Raw genomic sequence first — 19593 nt, 5'->3', positions numbered from 1 at the left:
CTGGCCAGTGGTCAGGTTTTTGCCTTTGGGCTGTGCTTGAGAAGAACCACGGTACCATGCATGTGGTGATTCAGCTGTTGAGGTTTTTGATGGCTTTCAGCATGTCGCTGGTGTGCTCGGGCCGGTGCTTGGAGAGGGCAGAAGCCCACACCTCTTCTGAGATTCTTTTCCAGCTGCGGTGGACAGTTCCATTAGTGGTAGGTCTGTGATAGTGCAGGATGGGTATGCTGAAACTGACAAGGGCATGGTCTGTCCAGGTCATAGTTGCTGGCTTGTCAACTGTGATGTTGCAAAAGGAGAAGAAAATTGGGTCCTATAGGTGTCCAGCGGTGTGGGTGGGTCCAGTAGTATGCTGATAAGGCAAGGGTTTCCAAAGTTTTCTAGCTCAGTGTGCTCTTCTAGGTGAGAGGGTCTCCGAGGAGGAGAAAGGTGCTGGTTTTCAGGATGACGGGTACAGCAAGGTCCATGATGTTGCTCGCAAAATTTTTGGTGGGCCCTAGTTTATGTGAGGGTCCCCCCCTGGAGTAACTTGGCTTTGGTGAATTCCTTGAAGCGAACTGTTCCATGTAGCTGGGGGGTTGGCTTTTTAGGTAGTGCTGCTGATGGGGTATATTAACATGATGGTGACTCCTCCTCCGGGCTTGTGTTGACTCTCTTGCCTAACAATCTTGTAGGCAGCAGGGATGGCTGTAGCGATGCTGAGTTTGGGTTTAGCCATACTTCCCTGAGAGAGAGCAGGTCCGGAGTGTGGTGGTGCAGTAGGTTGCATATCTCCGTGGCGTGTTTGGTGAGCAAGCGGGTGTTGATCAGGTGGGCAAGTGTGGCGTGTTATTTGGGTGTTTTTTTTAAATTTTTATCTGTGTGTGAGGGACGGCTCGTTTGTGTGAGTGAGTGGGGTGCTGCTAGCACAATGGTATAGGGTGTGTTTCAGCTCTCAAATTGCCTTGCCATATTTTTTTACATCTCTACCACTCAAAAATACTTTGGCCATTGCCAAGACATTTTATATTGCAGCATTCACGTTCATTCATGTTGGGAGATTGAGTGTGAGGATTTGTTTGACAACAGTGATTTTGCAGCATGATTGTTTTCTGGATTTACATGCTGTATTTATTGTTTGAGGTGTCGATGCTCACACCATTTGTTGTCTAATTCAGCCTCTCCTGGTGGCAATCACCCTTGTTGTAACATTCCACGTGTGGTTGCCATCTACAGATTCTTTTTTTCCGCCGTTGGATCTGGAAGCATCAATGAAGGCTATTCAAGCATCGAAAAGGATGTTTTTGTTGAATGTTGATTGAATGAAGAACATAAGACTGGAGCAGAAACATCGGATTGGAGCCATCAAGTGCGCACACACACAGGTCGAAAACCGGAGAATGTCTTGGCAGGAGGCCCCCTGTTCTGTGAGACATGGAAAACACACCATTTTGCTTCTGCCCCAGGGCCACCACAAGTTTTCACAGAAGGATAGCTTCCAAGTGTATAGCCTAGATGATCCAGGTGTCAACTGCAGCAACTGTGCAGTGTTTAAACCAAACACTTTGAAGAGGAGGGAGAAACAGAGGCAGGCACACCACATCATTAGGGCCAGAAAGAAACTTAATTTGCTGAAAGACCTGGGGTTGTCGAGCAAGGGTGAGGATAATATTACCGAGTTGGCCAAAGGAGAGTGTTTGGACGTAGAAATGAGGTTCATCAAAGTTGAGAAAACAATGAAAGTCAAAAGAAAAAAGATCGCAGGTAACACAAAAAAGCATGTTGAGTAAGTCTCATTCAGCAGACTCAAAATCAACAAAAGCTGCCTCTGCATCAAAGATTTCATCAACTGAGAGTAAGCAGAAGCCATATGAGCCCCAGGGCTCCTATTCGAAGGACACTGCAGGGGGGAAGGCAAAAAAAGCCATTGACTGAGACATTAAAAAGGAAGTCAACACCCCCACTTGAAGCCAAAAATCGTTTGGCCGAAATTGAACGCAAGAAAAAGCATCTTGAAGCAGAGATGGCAGCAATTTTTCGGAAGAATAAAGAGGTAAACACCTCTCTTAAAATGTACAGAACTCTGTGAAAGCTTTGACAGAACAGATGGAAGAGACAAAGGACGTCAAAGAACTCAAGCTCCCAACAACACCACAACCTCTGGAGGAAGAAAAACAAGCCATCTTCTTTGAGGAAGAGGAAGCCCATGTTCCAGGACACTAAAGGGTCTCAATACCTTCAGACCCAGTGGCAAAACCTTGAAGCAGACTTTCCAGAAGAAGGGATAGATACTATCAAAGGCCTCACCTCCAAACGATACTGGCATGTATAATCGGCTTATTAGGAGGGCTGCTGATAAGTACAACAAACTGCTGGAGGAAGAAAAAGCAGTCATGCTTTTTACTAGAAACATTATTACCATCTCAAAGTAAGCCTCTGTATCTCACTATGTTGCCAAGCATATGGGCCTAAGGTAAAGAGGCCTTAAAAGAATCAGTGACAAGCAGGTCTGTAACACCAAAGGCTGAAAAGAAACGTAAACATTCTTCAAAGGACTCACCATATATCAGAGGGGCAATACCAGCAGACTCTATTATTGCAGCAACAGCAAGAAAGAGAGCAAATGTGCACACAACAACCGGCCTGCCTCTGGGCAAAGAGAGTTAGAAATTGGATATGGTGGGAATACAATTTTGAAAGAGGAGCTGCTTCCAGTGGCTATTGCCAACTCTAAAGCACTGCTAAACAGGTATGCTTATCAGCATTACAAGGCGTTGGCAGAACTCATGAAGCATCTTCCTGAGCAATACTGGAAGAGAATGGCAAATATTGCAAATACCTGTCTAAAATCAGCTCCATATGCTGCAGATACAAGCAAGCAGACAAATGATGATGAAAACTACCCTAGAAAAACACCCTTGGCTAAGGGCATCTGGTTTCAACAGTGAGGTCCAGACTAATATAATTAACACCCATTTAATGGAGAGCAACTATTTATAAGTGCTGTTGATGAAACTCTACAACAGTTAAAGGATAATGAAACTCAAAATCCATCTGGGCACTGCAATTCAGGGTAAACCTAAGAAGAGGATTGACATCTACTAGAAGACCTGTAGGGAGATGGAGTTTTCGATGCACAACCTCACATCAAGGCCTGCAGAGTTCCAGCCAGACACAAATACTTATGCAAGAGTGGCAGCACTAATATACACCACGGCAACCCTTTAGAGGGTGATCAAAAGGTAGAACACAGTAACAAAGAGGAGCGGCAACACCATCTAATAATTGACTCTGTACAAAAGAACCCCCTCGCACACACAACACCTGTGGAAGAGACTACAAAGGACTTCTTCCAGGAGTAGGAGAAAATAACACCAGACAAATGGATACTAAACATCATACGATTCGGGTTGGATATTGCTTTGAACTAATCAAGACATCACTAGTAAAGGGCCTAAAGAAAGTGGTCCATATAACAGAGAAAAATATCAGATTATTACAGGAAGTACAAACATTGATTCAAAAGGAGGCAGACGAGATCAACTGGGAAACTACTCAACATACTTCTTAATACCAAAATAAGATGGATCTCTTCCTCCAATTCTAGATCTCCGATTCCTAAACAAGTTCATAAAGACTACGGGATGTCATACTGCAACTGTAGAAAGGAGATTTTATGGCAACAATCGATCTAAAGGATGCATATCTCCACATCCCAGTGAACCACAGGCACGAGACAAACTTGTTTTTTGTGGTAAATGGAGGACACAATCAGTTCAAGGTGGTAGCATTTGGAATCAAATCAGCACCCAGAGTGCTTACAAACTGTCAGCAGCAGTGGCGGCACATTTAAGAATACAAGAACTACATATTTACCCTTATTTAGATAATTGGCTGGTAAAAGCAAATTCCCTACAGAAATACAAAAAACCCATACACTGTGATGTCAGTGTTGCACAATATGGGGTTTTCTCTAAACAGAAAAAAACTGTCACCCAAACTGGAACTAATAAAGCAGTTCCTGGGAGCAAGAATCAACTCAGTAGAGGATAAAGTATTCTTTACTGCTTTACTTCAAGAAACTCACCAATACAAGAAGGGCCATTTTATGATAGTAAGGGCTGTGGTGTAAACTGCCTCCTGCATACCTCCCATATCATATTTAAGGCTTCATAATAGACCAATACAGAAATGATTTCAAAATCAATGATCACAAGCCACAGGGAGTAGGGACGATCACGTGGTTGTCATTCAGAAATTTCAGGAAGAGATGAAGTGGTGGAACAAGACAAATATAGCAATTGGAACACCATTCTCAGAGACAAATCCCATGGTAAACATTACTGCAGATGCCTAACATCTGGGTTGGGGAGCTCATGGGAAGACTCAGGATCAGAGGAATATGGAGAGAGCAGGATGTGGAGAGAGCAGGAAGCAGTTCTACATATCAGTGTACTAGAGCTAAAGACAGTGCTCCTAGCCTTAAAGCCTTTCAGAAAACACCCGAGGGGAAAATCATTTTTAAATCAAACAGACAATACAGCAACAATGTTCTGTCAAGCAAGGTGGAACAACACCTTTGTACTGTCAAGCCTAGCATAAGAGATCTGGAAGTGGGCCATTCAGAGACAAATAAGCATTATGTCAATACACCCCCTAGTAAAGATAATGTACAAGCAGACAGTCTGAGCAGGCAAACATCCACCTTGTACGAATGGGAACTCAACCAGACAGTACTCACAGATTTTCAGACAGTGGGGAACGCCAAAAATAAGTCTGTTTGCAACACCTGAGAAGGCGAAATGCCAATTCTTCATGTCCATGCACCCACACCCCCAATCTCTGGGGAATGCTCTGTCAATAGACTGGTCAGGGTTATTTGCTCAAACTTTTCCCCTGATCCCTCAATTATACAAGGTGATCAACAAATGCAGACAATCACTAGTGATGCATACTCATCGTGCCACAGTGGGGGAGACAAACCTGGTTCTCAGACTTAATAGAAATAGCACAAGACAGCATGCAGAGACTACCGGGTATACAGGATCTACTCTCCATTCAAATGGGGGAGAGTTGTCCATCCAGAACCAAAATTGCTAAATCTAGCAGCTTGGCTCCTGACGACATAGAGTTTGGACAATTGGGTCTACCAGAAAATATACAATGGGTGTTCTAAGAGAAGCAAGAAGACCAAAAGCAAGAAAATGCTATTCAGCCAAGTAGTAAAGTACTCAAGGTGGTGCCAAAAATTGGCCTTACTACAAGACAATACGAAATACACAATAGTCATTCAATACCTTACACATCTGCTGGGCAGGAAACAGAATTATGCTTCAATGAAAGTACATTTGGCAGCAATAGTGGCATACACACGGGTCATATAGGAAGGAGTTTCTTCACAACCCCAGTAATCAAAAGTTTCCTGAAGGGAGCAAAAAGATTAGCACCTCCAAGAAATGTACCAGCTCTGACATGGAGTTTAAATTTAGTGCTAACATAACTAATGAAGAAACCTTTGGAACCACTTCACAAAGTGTCTTTAAAAGTGGTCACTTTAAGGACAGCTTTCTTAATCTCAGTGTCATCTGTGCGTGGAGTAAGTAAATTACAGGCACTCACAATCCAAAAGCCATGCATTCAAATATACTAAGACAGAATAGTCATGAGAACAGACCCTCATTTTTGAGCAAAGGTTATTTCATTTTTTTGACATTAGTCAATCAATTAAAATACCAAGTTTCTTTCAAGACCCCAAACCTCCTGCAGAGAGAGTGCCACACATGTTAGATGCCAGAAGATTGATAATGTATTGTATGAAGACCATACCAGTCGGACGAAGAAAACAACTTTGTGACATTAACAAACAGCAACAAAGGAACACTGTTGCAAAGAGTACCATTTCAAGATGGATCTCACAGACTATTACAAATGAGTCATGAAACAGCAGGAGTAGTACTCCAGATCAAACCAAGGGCACACTCTACTCACAAAAAAGGAGCAACAATAGTCTTTCATGCAAATATACTGTTGCAGAAGATATGCAGAGCTGCTATTTGGTCATCCGTTCGCACTTCATAAAGCACTATTGCATTTATATTCAAACGAAAAAGGAAGCTCAAATGGGACAAAGAGTATTGAAACATTTATTTACATGCTCGAACACATCTTCAACCCAACCTCCCCGAGGATAAAAAGGCTACAAACTCAATGCACAGCATGTGAGTCCAGAAAAGATTCAAGCTGCAAAGCGAAATTGTTTCTTACCTGTAGGAGTAGTTTTGCAGCTTGAAGAATTCTCTGGATTCACATGCGACCCACTCACCTCCCCAGAAGATGGAGTGATATCCAAAAAACAAAAACTGAAGATGGCGACCATGCTTGGAAGCTTCCAGGGAGGGTGCGTGACATCAGTAGAGATTGGATTAGACTGCAAATGGTGGGACCATAGACAACCATCGGGAAAAAAAACAAAAAACTGTAAAGGACTACTAGAATACAAAAGAATTCTGGAGTCAACCTCTAGATAGTGGAATAATGCACAGCATGTGAATCCAGCAAATTCTTTAAGCTGCAAAACTACTCCTATGATAAGAAACTATTTCATTTCTTTGTCACATAGGCTTTCTCTTTCACTGGCAGTGGCAAGGTAACAAGTGAATTTTCATACTTCCTATAGACCCTCAAGAGGTCTGAACCAAAAGTTTCATTAGCATTCTTAGTGCCAAAGAAAGCTAAGCTGCTCCTATTCCTCGACGGTCCCTCCTGAGCTGGTCCTTCCTTATTCTATTCCAGTGCAGGTTCACGAAACATATTTTGATTTGTGTGTTCTTCCTCTTCCAGCTCCTCTGAGGAAAGAGGTGGCACCTCCTAGAAAACTCTCATAGAATGCGAAGAACTCAAAGGACTCCTGGCAAAGCAGTAAGAGACCTAGACAGTGTTGTCTTTCAGAGAAGCATTTCCATAAGCGTCCTCATCTAGAACTGCTAAGGAGCACCTCTAACAACCGTTTAAGAAAGAGAACTACTTTCCAGCGATACACCTCATTGTATGCCTTTTAGACAGACATTCTACCAGCGATTAATACTCTTGTGAATGGTATGCTCTCTCTAAACTTTTTCGACTCTATTAATTCTTTCTTAACAATGACCTAGTGGTCTTCGAGGAAGTCTGACTGTGCAAAGATTAATCCTAGTATTCAGATCCGAACCTCTCCAGTTGGCCTTTTACAGAACAACTAGTCATGCAAAAAAGTCCAAAAATTGCTGGAGCTCAGCCTACCAGCACAAACATAGTTACAAAGAGCGACCTGATTACCCACCTACTGTGGATGAGAAAGTCAGTGTCTTTATAAAAGCACTTGGGGGGGCGGGGAGCAATTAGAACCTTAACCCTGCCTTTCCTTGGTCTCTCATAGCATGACATCTTTGTTATACAGTCCTGTCTTATTTAAGTCTGAATAAGCAATTCTTATTTGATGTGCGTTATGAATTCCATGCCCCCACATTTACTCTATAGTTGCATAGAGAACCTATGGTGATTTCTTACTGTTTGTGATTTTTTGTCTTTCACATCTTACCTGTTGTTTCGGTGATAAGGGTTCAACTGTCTCTGGCATGCAAAGTCGAATCTGCCGCAGAGGTGTTTTCACCACCAGGCTTATCAGAGGCACAGAAGAGTGGACGTGGGAAATTACAGAGGAAACAGGGTGATACACAGCAATAGATAGGATAAAGAGAGGTTATAGTGGAATAACCTGGGTGGGAAGGGATAGGTAAGGTCAACTGATTCATGCAGTATCCAGGTACACGGGGAGAACGGTATTAAGGAATATCACAAGGAGTATGGGGTATGAGAGGAATGGTGAAGCTGACATAGATTGTAGCTGTCAGAAGAGAAATATAGAAATGGGCTTAGTGAGTTGTCTCCAGTGGTAATGTAGTCTTCAAGCACAACAGGAATGATACATGATCGCCCAGTGTGGTCTTCCCAGTATTGACAGGGAAGAATGCAGCCACGAAAGGGGATGCCGTGAGGCCCGTGTAGGAGGTGCCTGTCCTAGCTATATAGTCTTTGTGAATGGCTATGAAAACGCACTTAATTAAATACACCGTACCAACATGCAGACGAGTACACCAAAATTTGCTATCTTGAACACTGTACTTAAAAGTCGGGACTCCTAAACCTGCTTCTGCTCCAGTCTGTATTCTGTGCAATGTGACATCTTTTGATAATTGTTAGCATTGAATTGATATGATGCAAGTGCAAAGTAAGTGCCCCATTTCCGTCCTTTAAGTCTGTTTTCACTTCAGTGTGCTAGGCTTGGAGTGCGAAGTAACAGGAAGTGAGGGTTTGGAGTGCCTTGTGTTTGACCACTCAAGAGTTCTCTTACCTAATTGGTGACTTTAAATACAGTTATTATTAATATAATTTTGATTGAGTTATGAATATGACTTCCAGTATTGCGCTTTTACTGATTGTGATACTTGGTACAGACCGAAAAACGTGTATTTATTTTTTTAAATGTATAGGCTACAGAAAATATCTTGTTTTGAGTGTCTTTCCATGCTGTCGTTCAGAACCAGCATTCTAGCTACAGCATACCCATTTAAAAATGGGATAAAGAGTTTCTAATGAATCTTAAATAACCGAAACTAGGAAGATAACGCCAGGATGACAGTGCTAAGATTTTCAGGAGCGTTTATTGCTTGGTTGTATGACTAGCAGATAACTAACCCTCCAGACATTGAAGAGTGAGTGCCCATTTAACAGATAAATGTGAAATAATACTAGGTGCACTTACTAAAAATAAATATGGATGAATTTCAATCAAAAGATGAAAAAAACATGCGAGTTAATTCTGACTGGAATGTTTAAAAAAAATAAAAAATAAAAAAAATAAATCGAAACCAGCAATTCTAGAATTCTAATTGTTAATGGCATTAATGTTCCCTATCAGTTAAAGATGTTAGGCCCCCTTCATGAAGCCCACCAGGATGATCTTCTTTACTTTGCCCCAGGGATTCTTATAATATGACCCATCGAGGAGTCTGCGCTTTTCGAAAGAAAAACTACATTGCATTTCTAAAGTGAAGCGTAACAGTTAGGTGGCAGACTAGCAAAAACAAAGTTCTACTAAAGTTTTATGTTGTTCTGGTCCATGCGGGAATTGTTAATGAGGTAGCTATCCCAACTTGAACCAAAGTGAAAGAGCAGTTTCTTTCTATATCACCCACTGCCTGCTTTGTAATAGAACTTTGTTTTATATTAATGATCATTTCAGGAATATTACATTTATTTTGTAAGAAATGTCTACAAAGATATCTGGTATATGTAAGTGATTTTCGTGTCCCTTTAATCCCCAATCAGGTCATCCTGCTCAGTTCTACAGCATGAATAGACCTGTGTCTCGGCACACTCCTCCAACTATAGGGGGTTCTTTGCCCTACAGACGCCCCCCATCCATCTCTTCACAACCAAGTCTTCAGAACCAGATGAATGGAGGCCCCTTTTATAGCCAAAACCCAGGTAAGGCTGGTTTCTGGCAAGTTATCTGTTAGTAACCGGTAAGTGAACCTTCAGGCAAGCATAGAAAATTAAGATGCTAAAGTTCCCAAACCACTGAAAATTTACGTCTTTAATGAAGCACCCAAGTGAAGCACACAACACAAAAAATGAGTATTTTTTTTTTGTGAGGAATATTTCTAATGAATACATCACGTGTAATAACATACACAGCCATTCAGTCATGACAGAGACGGTGATTACTGAATTACCTTAGGTTTTCCAGAATAGAAGTGTAACCTCTTCTGTGCCATTGTGGAATTCCTTGGATATTTTTTTTTTTAAATAGTACTTTACATTTATAACACCCTTTGTACCCTGAAGTCATGAACAATTGATACTGTGCATTTGGAATTCAGATTAGTCCCAATCCCACAATACAGACTTCTGTGGCTTGCTTGTTAATTTGTTTTAGCGGCATAGCTATGCAAGCAATACTGTTCTACAGATTCTGAAGAGGCTAGGGGTTAATTGAGAATTTGAGGAAAATTACCCTTCTAACGAACCAGTGTTACAGGTAAGTTATGTTGTCTTCTCAAATAAGTTTTTTTTTTTATTGTATTGTTGTAGTATTCAAACAACGCCTCATACTCTGATCATGGCCATAAACACTCTGATTTACACTGGATTGTCGTTGAACCTCTGGGCTTTCTTGGGTGAGGTGCATGAGTTTTACAGACAAGGTTTAAGCATGGTGCGGTGGCATCACTGCGCTTCAGCAATATGTAGCGTGAGAGAATAGACACAAGTGGACAAGCAGATTTTTACTTACTTTAGAGTGGTCAATATATTGAACAGAAAATCGCAATCTGTGTTGATTGGTGAGGTTCACAAGTAATCTATGGATTGCACCGAGGACCAATATAAGACCTAAAACTGCAGGGTCTGTTAAGCAGTAAGAAAAGGAAAGGTTATATGATTATTTGAAGTCCAGCCAGGAGTGACAGAAGAACGTTTGTGGTCGTGCATTTACGTTCTGACGAATTAATTGCTTCTATTTGAGTTGCTTATTTCCGTGGTAGTATGTCATGGACTGCCAAACACAAGTTGAGGAAAAGATTTATTTCCCTAAAATATAACACTCGTTTGCTTTTATTTTGAACCCAGTTGTAAAATATTATTCAGTGACATTCTGATCCTATAAACCTTTAATTTCAATTAGTTAAGCTAGTTAAGTCTTTCCCTTTTGAACACATTTGATAAGTTATCTCCTCTAGTGTTTACATTGGACTGGCTTGATAGTTAACCTCTTAGCTGCTGGGCCTTTCCCCCCCCAGTGCTGAGCCCTTTTTTGGCTATTTGGGGTAGTTCGCGCTTAGGGCTTCATAACTTTTTGTCCACATAAGCTAACCACGCCAAATTTGCGTCCTTTTTTTCCAACATCCTAGGGATTCTAATGGTACCCAGAGTTGGTGGTTTCCCCTGGAGGAGACCAAGAAAATAGCCAAAATACAGTGAAAATTTTGTTTTTTCCAAAAAAATGGGAAAAAAGGGCTGCCGAAGAAGGCTTGTGGTTTTTTCCCTGAAAATGCCATCAACCAAGGGTTTCTGGTGCTGAAATCACTATCTTCCCACCTTTCAGGAACGGGCAGACTTGAATCAGAAAACCGAATTTTTCAACACAAATTTGGCATTTTACTGGGACATACCCCATTTCTACTATATTTGGTGCTTTCAGCCTCCTTCCAGTTAGTGACAGGAATGGGTGTGAAACCAATGCTGGATCCCGGAATGCTAAACATTTCTGAAAACTAGACAAAATTCTGAATTCAGCAAGGGGTCATTTGTGTAGATCCTACAAGGTTTTCCTACAGAAAATAACAGCTGAAATAAAAAAATATTGAAATTGAGCTGAAAACAACAGCCATTTTTCTTTATGTTTTACTCTGTAACTTTTTCCTGCGATGTCAGATTTCTGAAAGCAATATACCGTTTTGTCTGCTGGACTCTTCTGGTTGCGGGGATATAAAGGGCTTGTAGGTTCATCAAGAACCCTAGGTACCCAGAGCCAATAAATAAGCTGCACCCTGCAGTTGGTTTTCATTCTATACTGGGTATACAGCAATTCATTTGCTGAAATATGAAGAGTGAAAAAGAGGTATCAAGAAAACCTTTGCATTTCCAAAATGGGATCAAGATAAGGTTTTGAGGAGCAGTGGTTATTTGCACATCGCTGAATTCCGAGGTGCCCATACTAGCATGTGAATTGCAGGGCATTTCTCAAATAGACGTCTTTTTTACACACTCTCTTATATTTGGAAGGAAAAAATGTAGAGAAAGATAAGGGGCAATAACACTTGTTTTGCTATTCTGTGTTCCCCCAAGTCTCCCGATAAAAATGATACCTCACTTGTGTGGGTAGGCCTAGTGCCCGCGACAGGAAATGCCCCAAAACACAACATGGACACATCCTATTTTTTTTATAGAAAACACAGCTGTTTTTTCCAAAGTGCCTACCTGTAGATTTTGGCCTCTAGCTCAGCCGGCACATAGGGAAACCTACCAAACCTGTGCATTTCTGAAAACTAGAGACCTAGGGGAATCCAAGGAGGGGTGACTTGCGGGGCTCGGACCAGGTTCTGTTACCCAGAATCCTTTGCAAACCTCAAAAAGTGGCTAAAAAAACAAGTTTTCCTCACATTTCGGTGACAGAAAGTTCTGGAATCTGAGAGGAGCCACAAATTTCCTTCCACCCGGCGTTCCCCCAAGTCTCCCGATAAAAATGATACCTCACTTGTGTGGGTAGGCCTAGCGCCCGCGACAGGAAACGCCCCAAAGCGCAACGTGGACACATCAACATTTTTGGAAGAAAACAGAGGTGTTTTTTGAGAAGTGCCTACCTGTAGATTTTGGCCTGTAGCTCAGCCGGCACCTAGGGAAACCTACCAAACCTGTGCATTTCTGAAAACTAGAGACCTAGGGCAATCCAAGGAGGGGTGACTCGCGGGGCTCGGACCAGGTTCTGTTACCCAGAATCCTTTGCAAACCTCAAAAAGTGGCTAAAAAAACAAGTTTTCCTCAGATTTCGGTGACAGAAAGTTCTGGAATCTGAGAGGAGCCACAAATTTCCTTCCACCCGGCGTTCCCCCAAGTCTCCCGATAAAAATGATACCTCACTTGTGTGGGTAGGCCTAGCGCCCGCGACAGGAAACGCCCCAAAGCGCAACGTGGACACATCAAAATTTTTGGAAGAAAACAGAGGTGTTTTTTGAGAAGTGCCTACCTGTAGATTTTGGCCTCTAGCTCAGCCGGCACCTAGGGAAACCTACCAAACCTGTGCATTTCTGAAAACTAGAGACCTAGGGCAATCCAAGGAGGGGTGACTCGCGGGGCTCGGACCAGGTTCTGTTACCCAGAATCCTTTGCAAACCTCAAAAAGTGGCTAAAAAAACAAGTTTTCCTCAGATTTCGGTGACAGAAAGTTCTGGAATCTGAGAGGAGCCACAAATTTCCTTCCACCCGGCCCCCCAAGTCTCCTGATAAAAATGATACCTCACTTGTGTGGGTAGGCCTAGCGCCCGCGACAGGAAACGCCCCAAAGCGCAACGTGGACACATAAAAATTTTTGGAAGAAAACAGAGGTGTTTTTTGAGAAGTGCCTACCTGTAGATTTTGGCCTCTAGCTCAGCCGGCACCTAGGGAAACCTACCAAACCTGTGCATTTCTGAAAACTAGAGACCTAGGGCAATCCAAGGAGGGGTGACTCGCGGGGCTCGGACCAGGTTCTGTTACCCAGAATCCTTTGCAAACCTCAAAAAGTGGCTAAAAAAACAAGTTTTCCTCAGATTTCGGTGACAGAAAGTTCTGGAATCTGAGAGGAGCCACAAATTTCCTTCCACCCGGCGTTCCCCCAAGTCTCCCGATAAAAATGATACCTCACTTGTATGGGTAGGCCTAGAGCCCGCGACAGGAAACGCCCCAAAGCGCAACGTGGACACATCAAATTTTTGGAAGAAAACAGAGGTGTTTTTTGAGAAGTGCCTACCTGTAGATTTTGGCCTCTAGCTCAGCCGGCACCTAGGGAAACCTACCAAACCTGTGCATTTCTGAAAACTAGAGACCTAGGGCAATACAAGGAGGGGTGACTCGCGGGGCTCGGACCAGGTTCTGTTACCCACAATCCTTTGCAAACCTCAAAAAGTGGCTAAAAAAACAAGTTTTCCTCACATTTCGGTGACAGAAAGTTCTGGAATCTGAGAGGAGCCACAAATTTCCTTCCACCCGGCGTTCCCCTAAGTCTCCCGATAAAAATGATACCTCACTTGTGTGGGTAGGCCTAGCGCCCGCGACAGGAAATGCCCCAAAACAGAACGTGGACACATCACATTTTTTCATAGAAAACAGTGCCTACCTGTGGATTTTGGCCTCTAGCTCAGCCGGCACCTGGGGAAACCTAGCAAACCAGCACATTTTTGTAAACTAGAAACCCAGGAGAATCCAAGATGAGGTGACTTGTGGGGCTCGGACCAGGTTCTGTTACCCAGAATCCTTTGCAAACCTCAAAATGTGGCTAAAATACCACGTTTTCCACACATTTCGGTGACAGAAAGTTCTGGAATCTGAGGGGAGCCACAAATTTCCTTCCACCCAGCGTTCCCCCAAGTCTCCCGATAAATATGATACCTCACTTGTGTGGGTAGGCCTGGTGCCTGCGACAGGAATAGATCACACAACGGTCAATGTTGGTCCTTACGTGAGGCAGCTGTTGACCCTGGGGTGATCCATTCCTGACACAGGCACTAGGTGTAGGCACTCAAGTGGGGTAGTGTTTTTATCAGGACAGGTGAGGAGTCACTGGGTGGTAGGAATGTTGTGGATCCCAGCATATTCCTGTAGTTTGTGTGACAGAAATGCGAGAAAAATAGAGTTTTTTCTCAACATTTCAGCTTTGCAGGGTATTCTGGGTAAGAAAACTTTGGGGAATCCACACAAGTCACACCTCTGTGGACTCCCCCGAATGTCTAGTTTCCAGAAATGTTTGGGTTTAGTGTGTTTCTCTATATGGCCGCCGAATCCAGGACCAAAAACACAGGTGCCTGCCTTACAAAACCAGTTTGTTTTGCCATAGACAATTTTGATGTCTCCACAATATGATTTGGGTGGTGGAATTTGGGGCTGAACTAAATTGGTGAGCTCCCAAGAGAGCACTCTCTCTCTGCTTGCCGCCGCATTCACCTGCTCTCTGGGTTGGCCTAACCCACTATTACCCAGTTGCACGAACAGCTTGCGAAGGGACAGCAGGACTGTCCTCATCACCTCCCTCATAATGTACTGGAAGAGGAGTTTTCGAATGGGACTCCTCTGACTGAAAAATCACTCCCAGAGTCTGCGCCATTGTCCTATCCCTCAGATGCTGTCTCAGTATCTGATGTCTCAGTCTCTGATCCTATGTCAGAGCGGTCCTCTATAACCCGAGTGCAGGCAGCAGTCATCCATCAAGATGCCATCTCTGCTATTGGCTAAACTGTTGCTCTAAAACACTAGCCTACGTAGACAGTCACAAAATCGATGGTGTGTGTGAGATACGTGCAACAGTAGAGGCCACCTTACCTGCGCTTCTTCCCTCAATCAGCATGTACTTTCAAGACACTCAAAAAACACCTTGTCACATACCATTCGTCACAGTCTTTAGCACCTCCTGCGCCCAGTCCAACAATCATTATTGGTGCTCCCACTCCCTCCTCCTCGGATTCCCTCATTACCACCCAGCAAAAGTGCCCTTCATCTCTCCATAGACTTTACTAATGTACTCAGCTATTTACATAAAATACAGATGTGCTCTTTGCAGTAGGCATATAAACCTTCTGCGCTTCTTTATGGCACTAAAACTGCCACTAGACAAGTCGGACCCTTTTCCCCCCAGGGAAACCACACACATATTGACAAAAGTGATGTATATATGACAGCCAACCACCTGAAACTCAACTCAAGCAAAACCGAAATAATCCTCTTTGGCCCTCACCAAAAAAACCTGGGACCCCCCATGGTGGCCCACCACGCTAGGCCCTGCACCCACCCCCGCCAACTACGCACGCAACCTCAGCATCATCCTAGACTCCTCCCTCTCTATGACCCAACAAATCAACGCTCTTACCTCCTCATGCTTCAACAAACTCCGTATACTGAAAAACATTAAAATGGATCCCCACAGAGACCAGAAAAACTGTCACTCACGCACTCATCAGCAGCAGGCTTGATTACAGAAACGCCCTCTACACCGGCACCACTCTAAAACTCAAGTGCAAACTACACGCATCCAGAACTCAGCAGCACGACTCATCCTCGACCTCCACCGACACGAACACATCTCTCCACACCTCAAATCCCTCCACTGGCTCCCCATTGACAAAAGGATCACCTTCAAGATCCTCATCCTCACACACAAATCACTCCACAACACAGGCCCTGCCTACCTCAACGAGAGTCACCTTCCACACCCCCACACGAAACGTCCGTTCAGCTGACCTCTCTCTCGCCTCTGACCCCCGCATCAAACACACCACCACCGGGGGCAGATCCTTCTCCTACATTGCACCCAAAACATGGAACGCACTCACAACCCACATTCGCAAGACCCAAAACCTACTTCTTTTCAGGAAGGGCCTCAAAACCTGGCTTTTTGAACAGTGAACCTCCTAGCCCCTTTCCCTCCCCCCCGTCCCCCCCCCAGCGCCTTGAGACCCTCACAGGTGAGTAGCGCGCTTTATAAATCTCTTTGATACAGATCTACCTATATATATATATATAAATATATATCTACATAGATATATCTATAGATATATCCATGTACCTAGATATATCTATCTACATAGATATATATATATAGATATATACATATATTTTTTTTTAGTTGTTGTATGGTTTCCTTGGGGGCCAAAATGCCCCCCAGGGAAACCCTACAACATCTAAAAAAAAAAATGCCCCCACAGGGGGTCACCCTGCCCACGGGCGACCCCCTGTCATTTCATTGTTTTGTTTTTTTTTGAAAAAAAAAAAATCCCTGGGGGGGGGGGGGGGGGCGCGATCGCCCCCCCCCCCCCCCCTCCCCAGGGGGCACCTACCTTTTTATTTTTTTAGGAAAATTATCCGGGGGGGGGGCGGCCCGTTTTCCGGGGGGGGGCTGCCCCCCAAAAGTGAAATCCCTGGTGTCTAGTGGGGTTTCCTGGCCCCCGATCGCAGCACAGCTGCGATCGGGGGCCAGAAACAGTTTCAGAAGGCCTCGTAAGAAAGGGGAGAGTCTCCCCTTTCTTACGAGGCCTTTTCAAAATGTTTCCTGACCCCCCCGATCGCAGCTGTGCTGCGATCGGGGGAGCCAGGAAACCTGAAAGTGTTTCCTGGCCCCCGATCGCAGCACAGCTGCGACCGGGGGCCAGGAAACACTTTCAGGAAGGCCTCGTAAGAAAGGGGAGTGTCTCCCCTTTCTTACGAGGCCTTCCTGAAAGTGTTTCCTGGCCCCCGATCGCAGCTGTGCTGCGATCGGGGGCCAGGAAACACTTTCAGGAAGGCCTCGTAAGAAAGGGGAGACTCTCCCCTTTCTTACGAGGCCTTCCCGAACGTGAAAAAGGCCGTTTTCCCCATGAAAGCAGGAAGCGGCCGCAAGGCTGCTTCCTGCTTTCATGGGGAAAACACCTTTGCAACGTCAGCGCGCCTCGCGGCGCGCTGACGTCACAAAGTGGGGGGCGGGGGGAGACACGGTAGCTTCCGTGTCTCCCGGGGGGGGGAAAAAAAAAAATAATAAATCCTCGGGTGCGACGCACCCGAGGATTTATTAATGCCCTTCCTGGTGTCGGCCACTGGTCGTGACCCGCACCAGGGAGGGTGTGTGGGCGTCGGCCAGTGGCCGACGCCCGCATTTAAGAGGTTAAGTTTAAGCTTCATTGTATGTGATCAACAGTAAAAAAAAAAAACTTTCAAAAGTAATACTGAGAGAGAGGCGTATATTGTGTTCGCATATTGGTTTCTTTGGGTACCGCATTTTTGTGAGCAGATGTTGTGTGCTTCCATCTTAAAGAGTGCTTATATTGAACTTGTTGCCTTGTGGAAAAGCTTATGCTCAATACAGCATGGCTATATCCATTGTAGTGCCAAAACAGTAATCAAGGCTACTGGCCTAATCTGTCTGTTATGAAAAGTTCTACTGAAGACAGTAGGTCTAGCATATGTATTGTGTAAAGCTTATGTTTAAGTCAGTAACTACTTATGGCTGATTTCTTATTACTCTCTACTAAAGCCTGCAGAAAGGTATTTTCAGTCATAGACTTTCTAAGATTACTGTAGGAGGTAAGGGTCTTGGTTACCCTGTCTGACAAACAAGAGGGCAAGAAGCTTTGCACTGTGATACTCATTGTAGGTCCCACTTACGAGAGGTAATACTTTGTGTTGTCAAATGCAATTTTGTATACATTTGTAATTTTTATGACCGTATCAATGGTGGTTTGTTCTGCCTTCCTACATATCTCCTATCGGAGCTTACAGAACCTCTCTGGAATGCACTTCTGAGTTCAAAGAAGACCTTTATTGTTGTTAATTCTTCCCCACCCACAAGTTCTTGAGAGACAAATTAGTAGATTTCAAGCACACGTTCAAAAGAGTAAAAGTAGTCGCAACAATGAAAGCAAAATATATCACAGTACTTCTCAGTTGCAATGTACACAGTAAATATATAATATATTCAAAGCAAAACATAAAAGTCAAATTCATCACCGTATGGGCAAGGCGGCAGGGCCTAAATATTCAGCTTCATCTTTCTAGGGTCTGCAAGTTGATGACTCCGGTCAACTGCGAGAAATAAATTATCTACCCAAACGGGAGACTGGCAACTGACGTCTAGCTCCAGCCTGAAATCAAGCAGATTCAAATCTAAATCACTGTAGCCCAGAGTCATCCTTACAAAAGCGTGCCCCCTCCTCTCAGACTCGGGAAAACTACGCAAGCCTTTGGAGACTGGCCAGATCTCCAAGACTTCTCCTATTCCCAAGGCTGAGCAGAAAGGAAAACACCAAATGTACTCTCTCTTATCAGGTCTAGTCTGGTGTGAAGAAATGGCTAATGCCATGTCAAAGCCAATAGGCAGCTAAACTGAATACAGCACGTCAAAGCCAATAGGCAGAATACAGAATGTAATGGCTAATGCCGTGTCAAAGCCAATAGGCAGCTAAACTGAATAAAACATATAATGTGCTACTGGTGAACATTGAGTAACTAATATGCTCAGTAGTGAAACACAAAGTCATTGGTCAAACACAATTAATAGTATCACATGGTTGCTTTGTTTGTGGTTGCCTATGGACAATACAATAGACTTGAGTTTGTTTTTAGGATGAATCACCAATGATAAAGGTTAAAGGCCTGTTTGGTTAATGGGGAAAGACCTCTTTGACATAATAAGTCTGGTTTATTTATAATGAAAAGATATATCCAAAGTAGTAGGCTTAGCTTATTTATTGTGAATGGAACATGGTAAACCCAATAGGCTTTAACAGTGGATTGTACAGGCTACAGATGGGTATTTTTGTTACACTAAATGTTATAGATTACTGTAATAAGCAAGAATCTTGGTATTGTGTACCCCCCACCCCACCTCTCAGCTCTTTGTATTTCATTTTTTTACAGCATGACATTTCCACAGACATTGCTATTTGGTGTAGAAGAAAGGCTATTTTATTGTGGCCTCACAAAATTGAGGGACCTTTTGGTGTCTTAACTTCCATTAAGCTTCTCATTCAAAGAGAATTTCATAAATGGAAACTGCGTTGTTTGACAGAAACCTAAACTTCTGCCGGTTGCACCATGACCATGAAATGAATATATAGAGTGGGGGCTGCAGTTTGGAGACAGTGACTCATTTCTTTTTCTACAGGATATCAGCGTTTGCTTTTCTGCCTTCGGTATATTTTTTTCTGGTTATCCTCACTGTGAGTCCTAATTCCACAACTAAACGTGCTTGCTCACTTGTGATGTGTGCATTATTAGTATTAAACCCAGTATTTGTTTACAATGGCTACATTCTAGTGCCTGGACATCTCGTTTGGCATTGGCACCATTGACACAGTG

The 19593-nt window shown here is 43.5% G+C and overlaps 1 protein-coding gene across 21 annotated transcripts in view; it reads left to right on the top strand.

The window, feature by feature from the left end:
- The window catches only part of ABI2 (abl interactor 2), a 630778-nt gene that overhangs the window by 465083 nt on the left and 146102 nt on the right, over window positions 1–19593 (top strand). For 20 of the 21 annotated variants that reach the window (XM_069226020.1, XM_069226013.1, XM_069226006.1 and 17 more), the window contains one exon: window positions 9346–9504. The exons of the other annotated variant lie outside the window; for it this stretch is intronic. In XM_069226020.1, the coding sequence (XP_069082121.1) occupies window positions 9346–9504 (159 nt within the window). The remainder of the gene's footprint in view (window positions 1–9345; window positions 9505–19593) is intronic. 21 annotated transcript variants of the gene reach the window in all.

This window comes from Pleurodeles waltl, chromosome 3_1, assembly GCF_031143425.1.
Source record: "Pleurodeles waltl isolate 20211129_DDA chromosome 3_1, aPleWal1.hap1.20221129, whole genome shotgun sequence".
Classification (NCBI taxonomy): domain Eukaryota; kingdom Metazoa; phylum Chordata; class Amphibia; order Caudata; family Salamandridae; genus Pleurodeles; species Pleurodeles waltl.
Note: the sequence above shows the minus strand (reverse complement) of the source record. Positions and strands in the feature narration are given on the sequence as shown.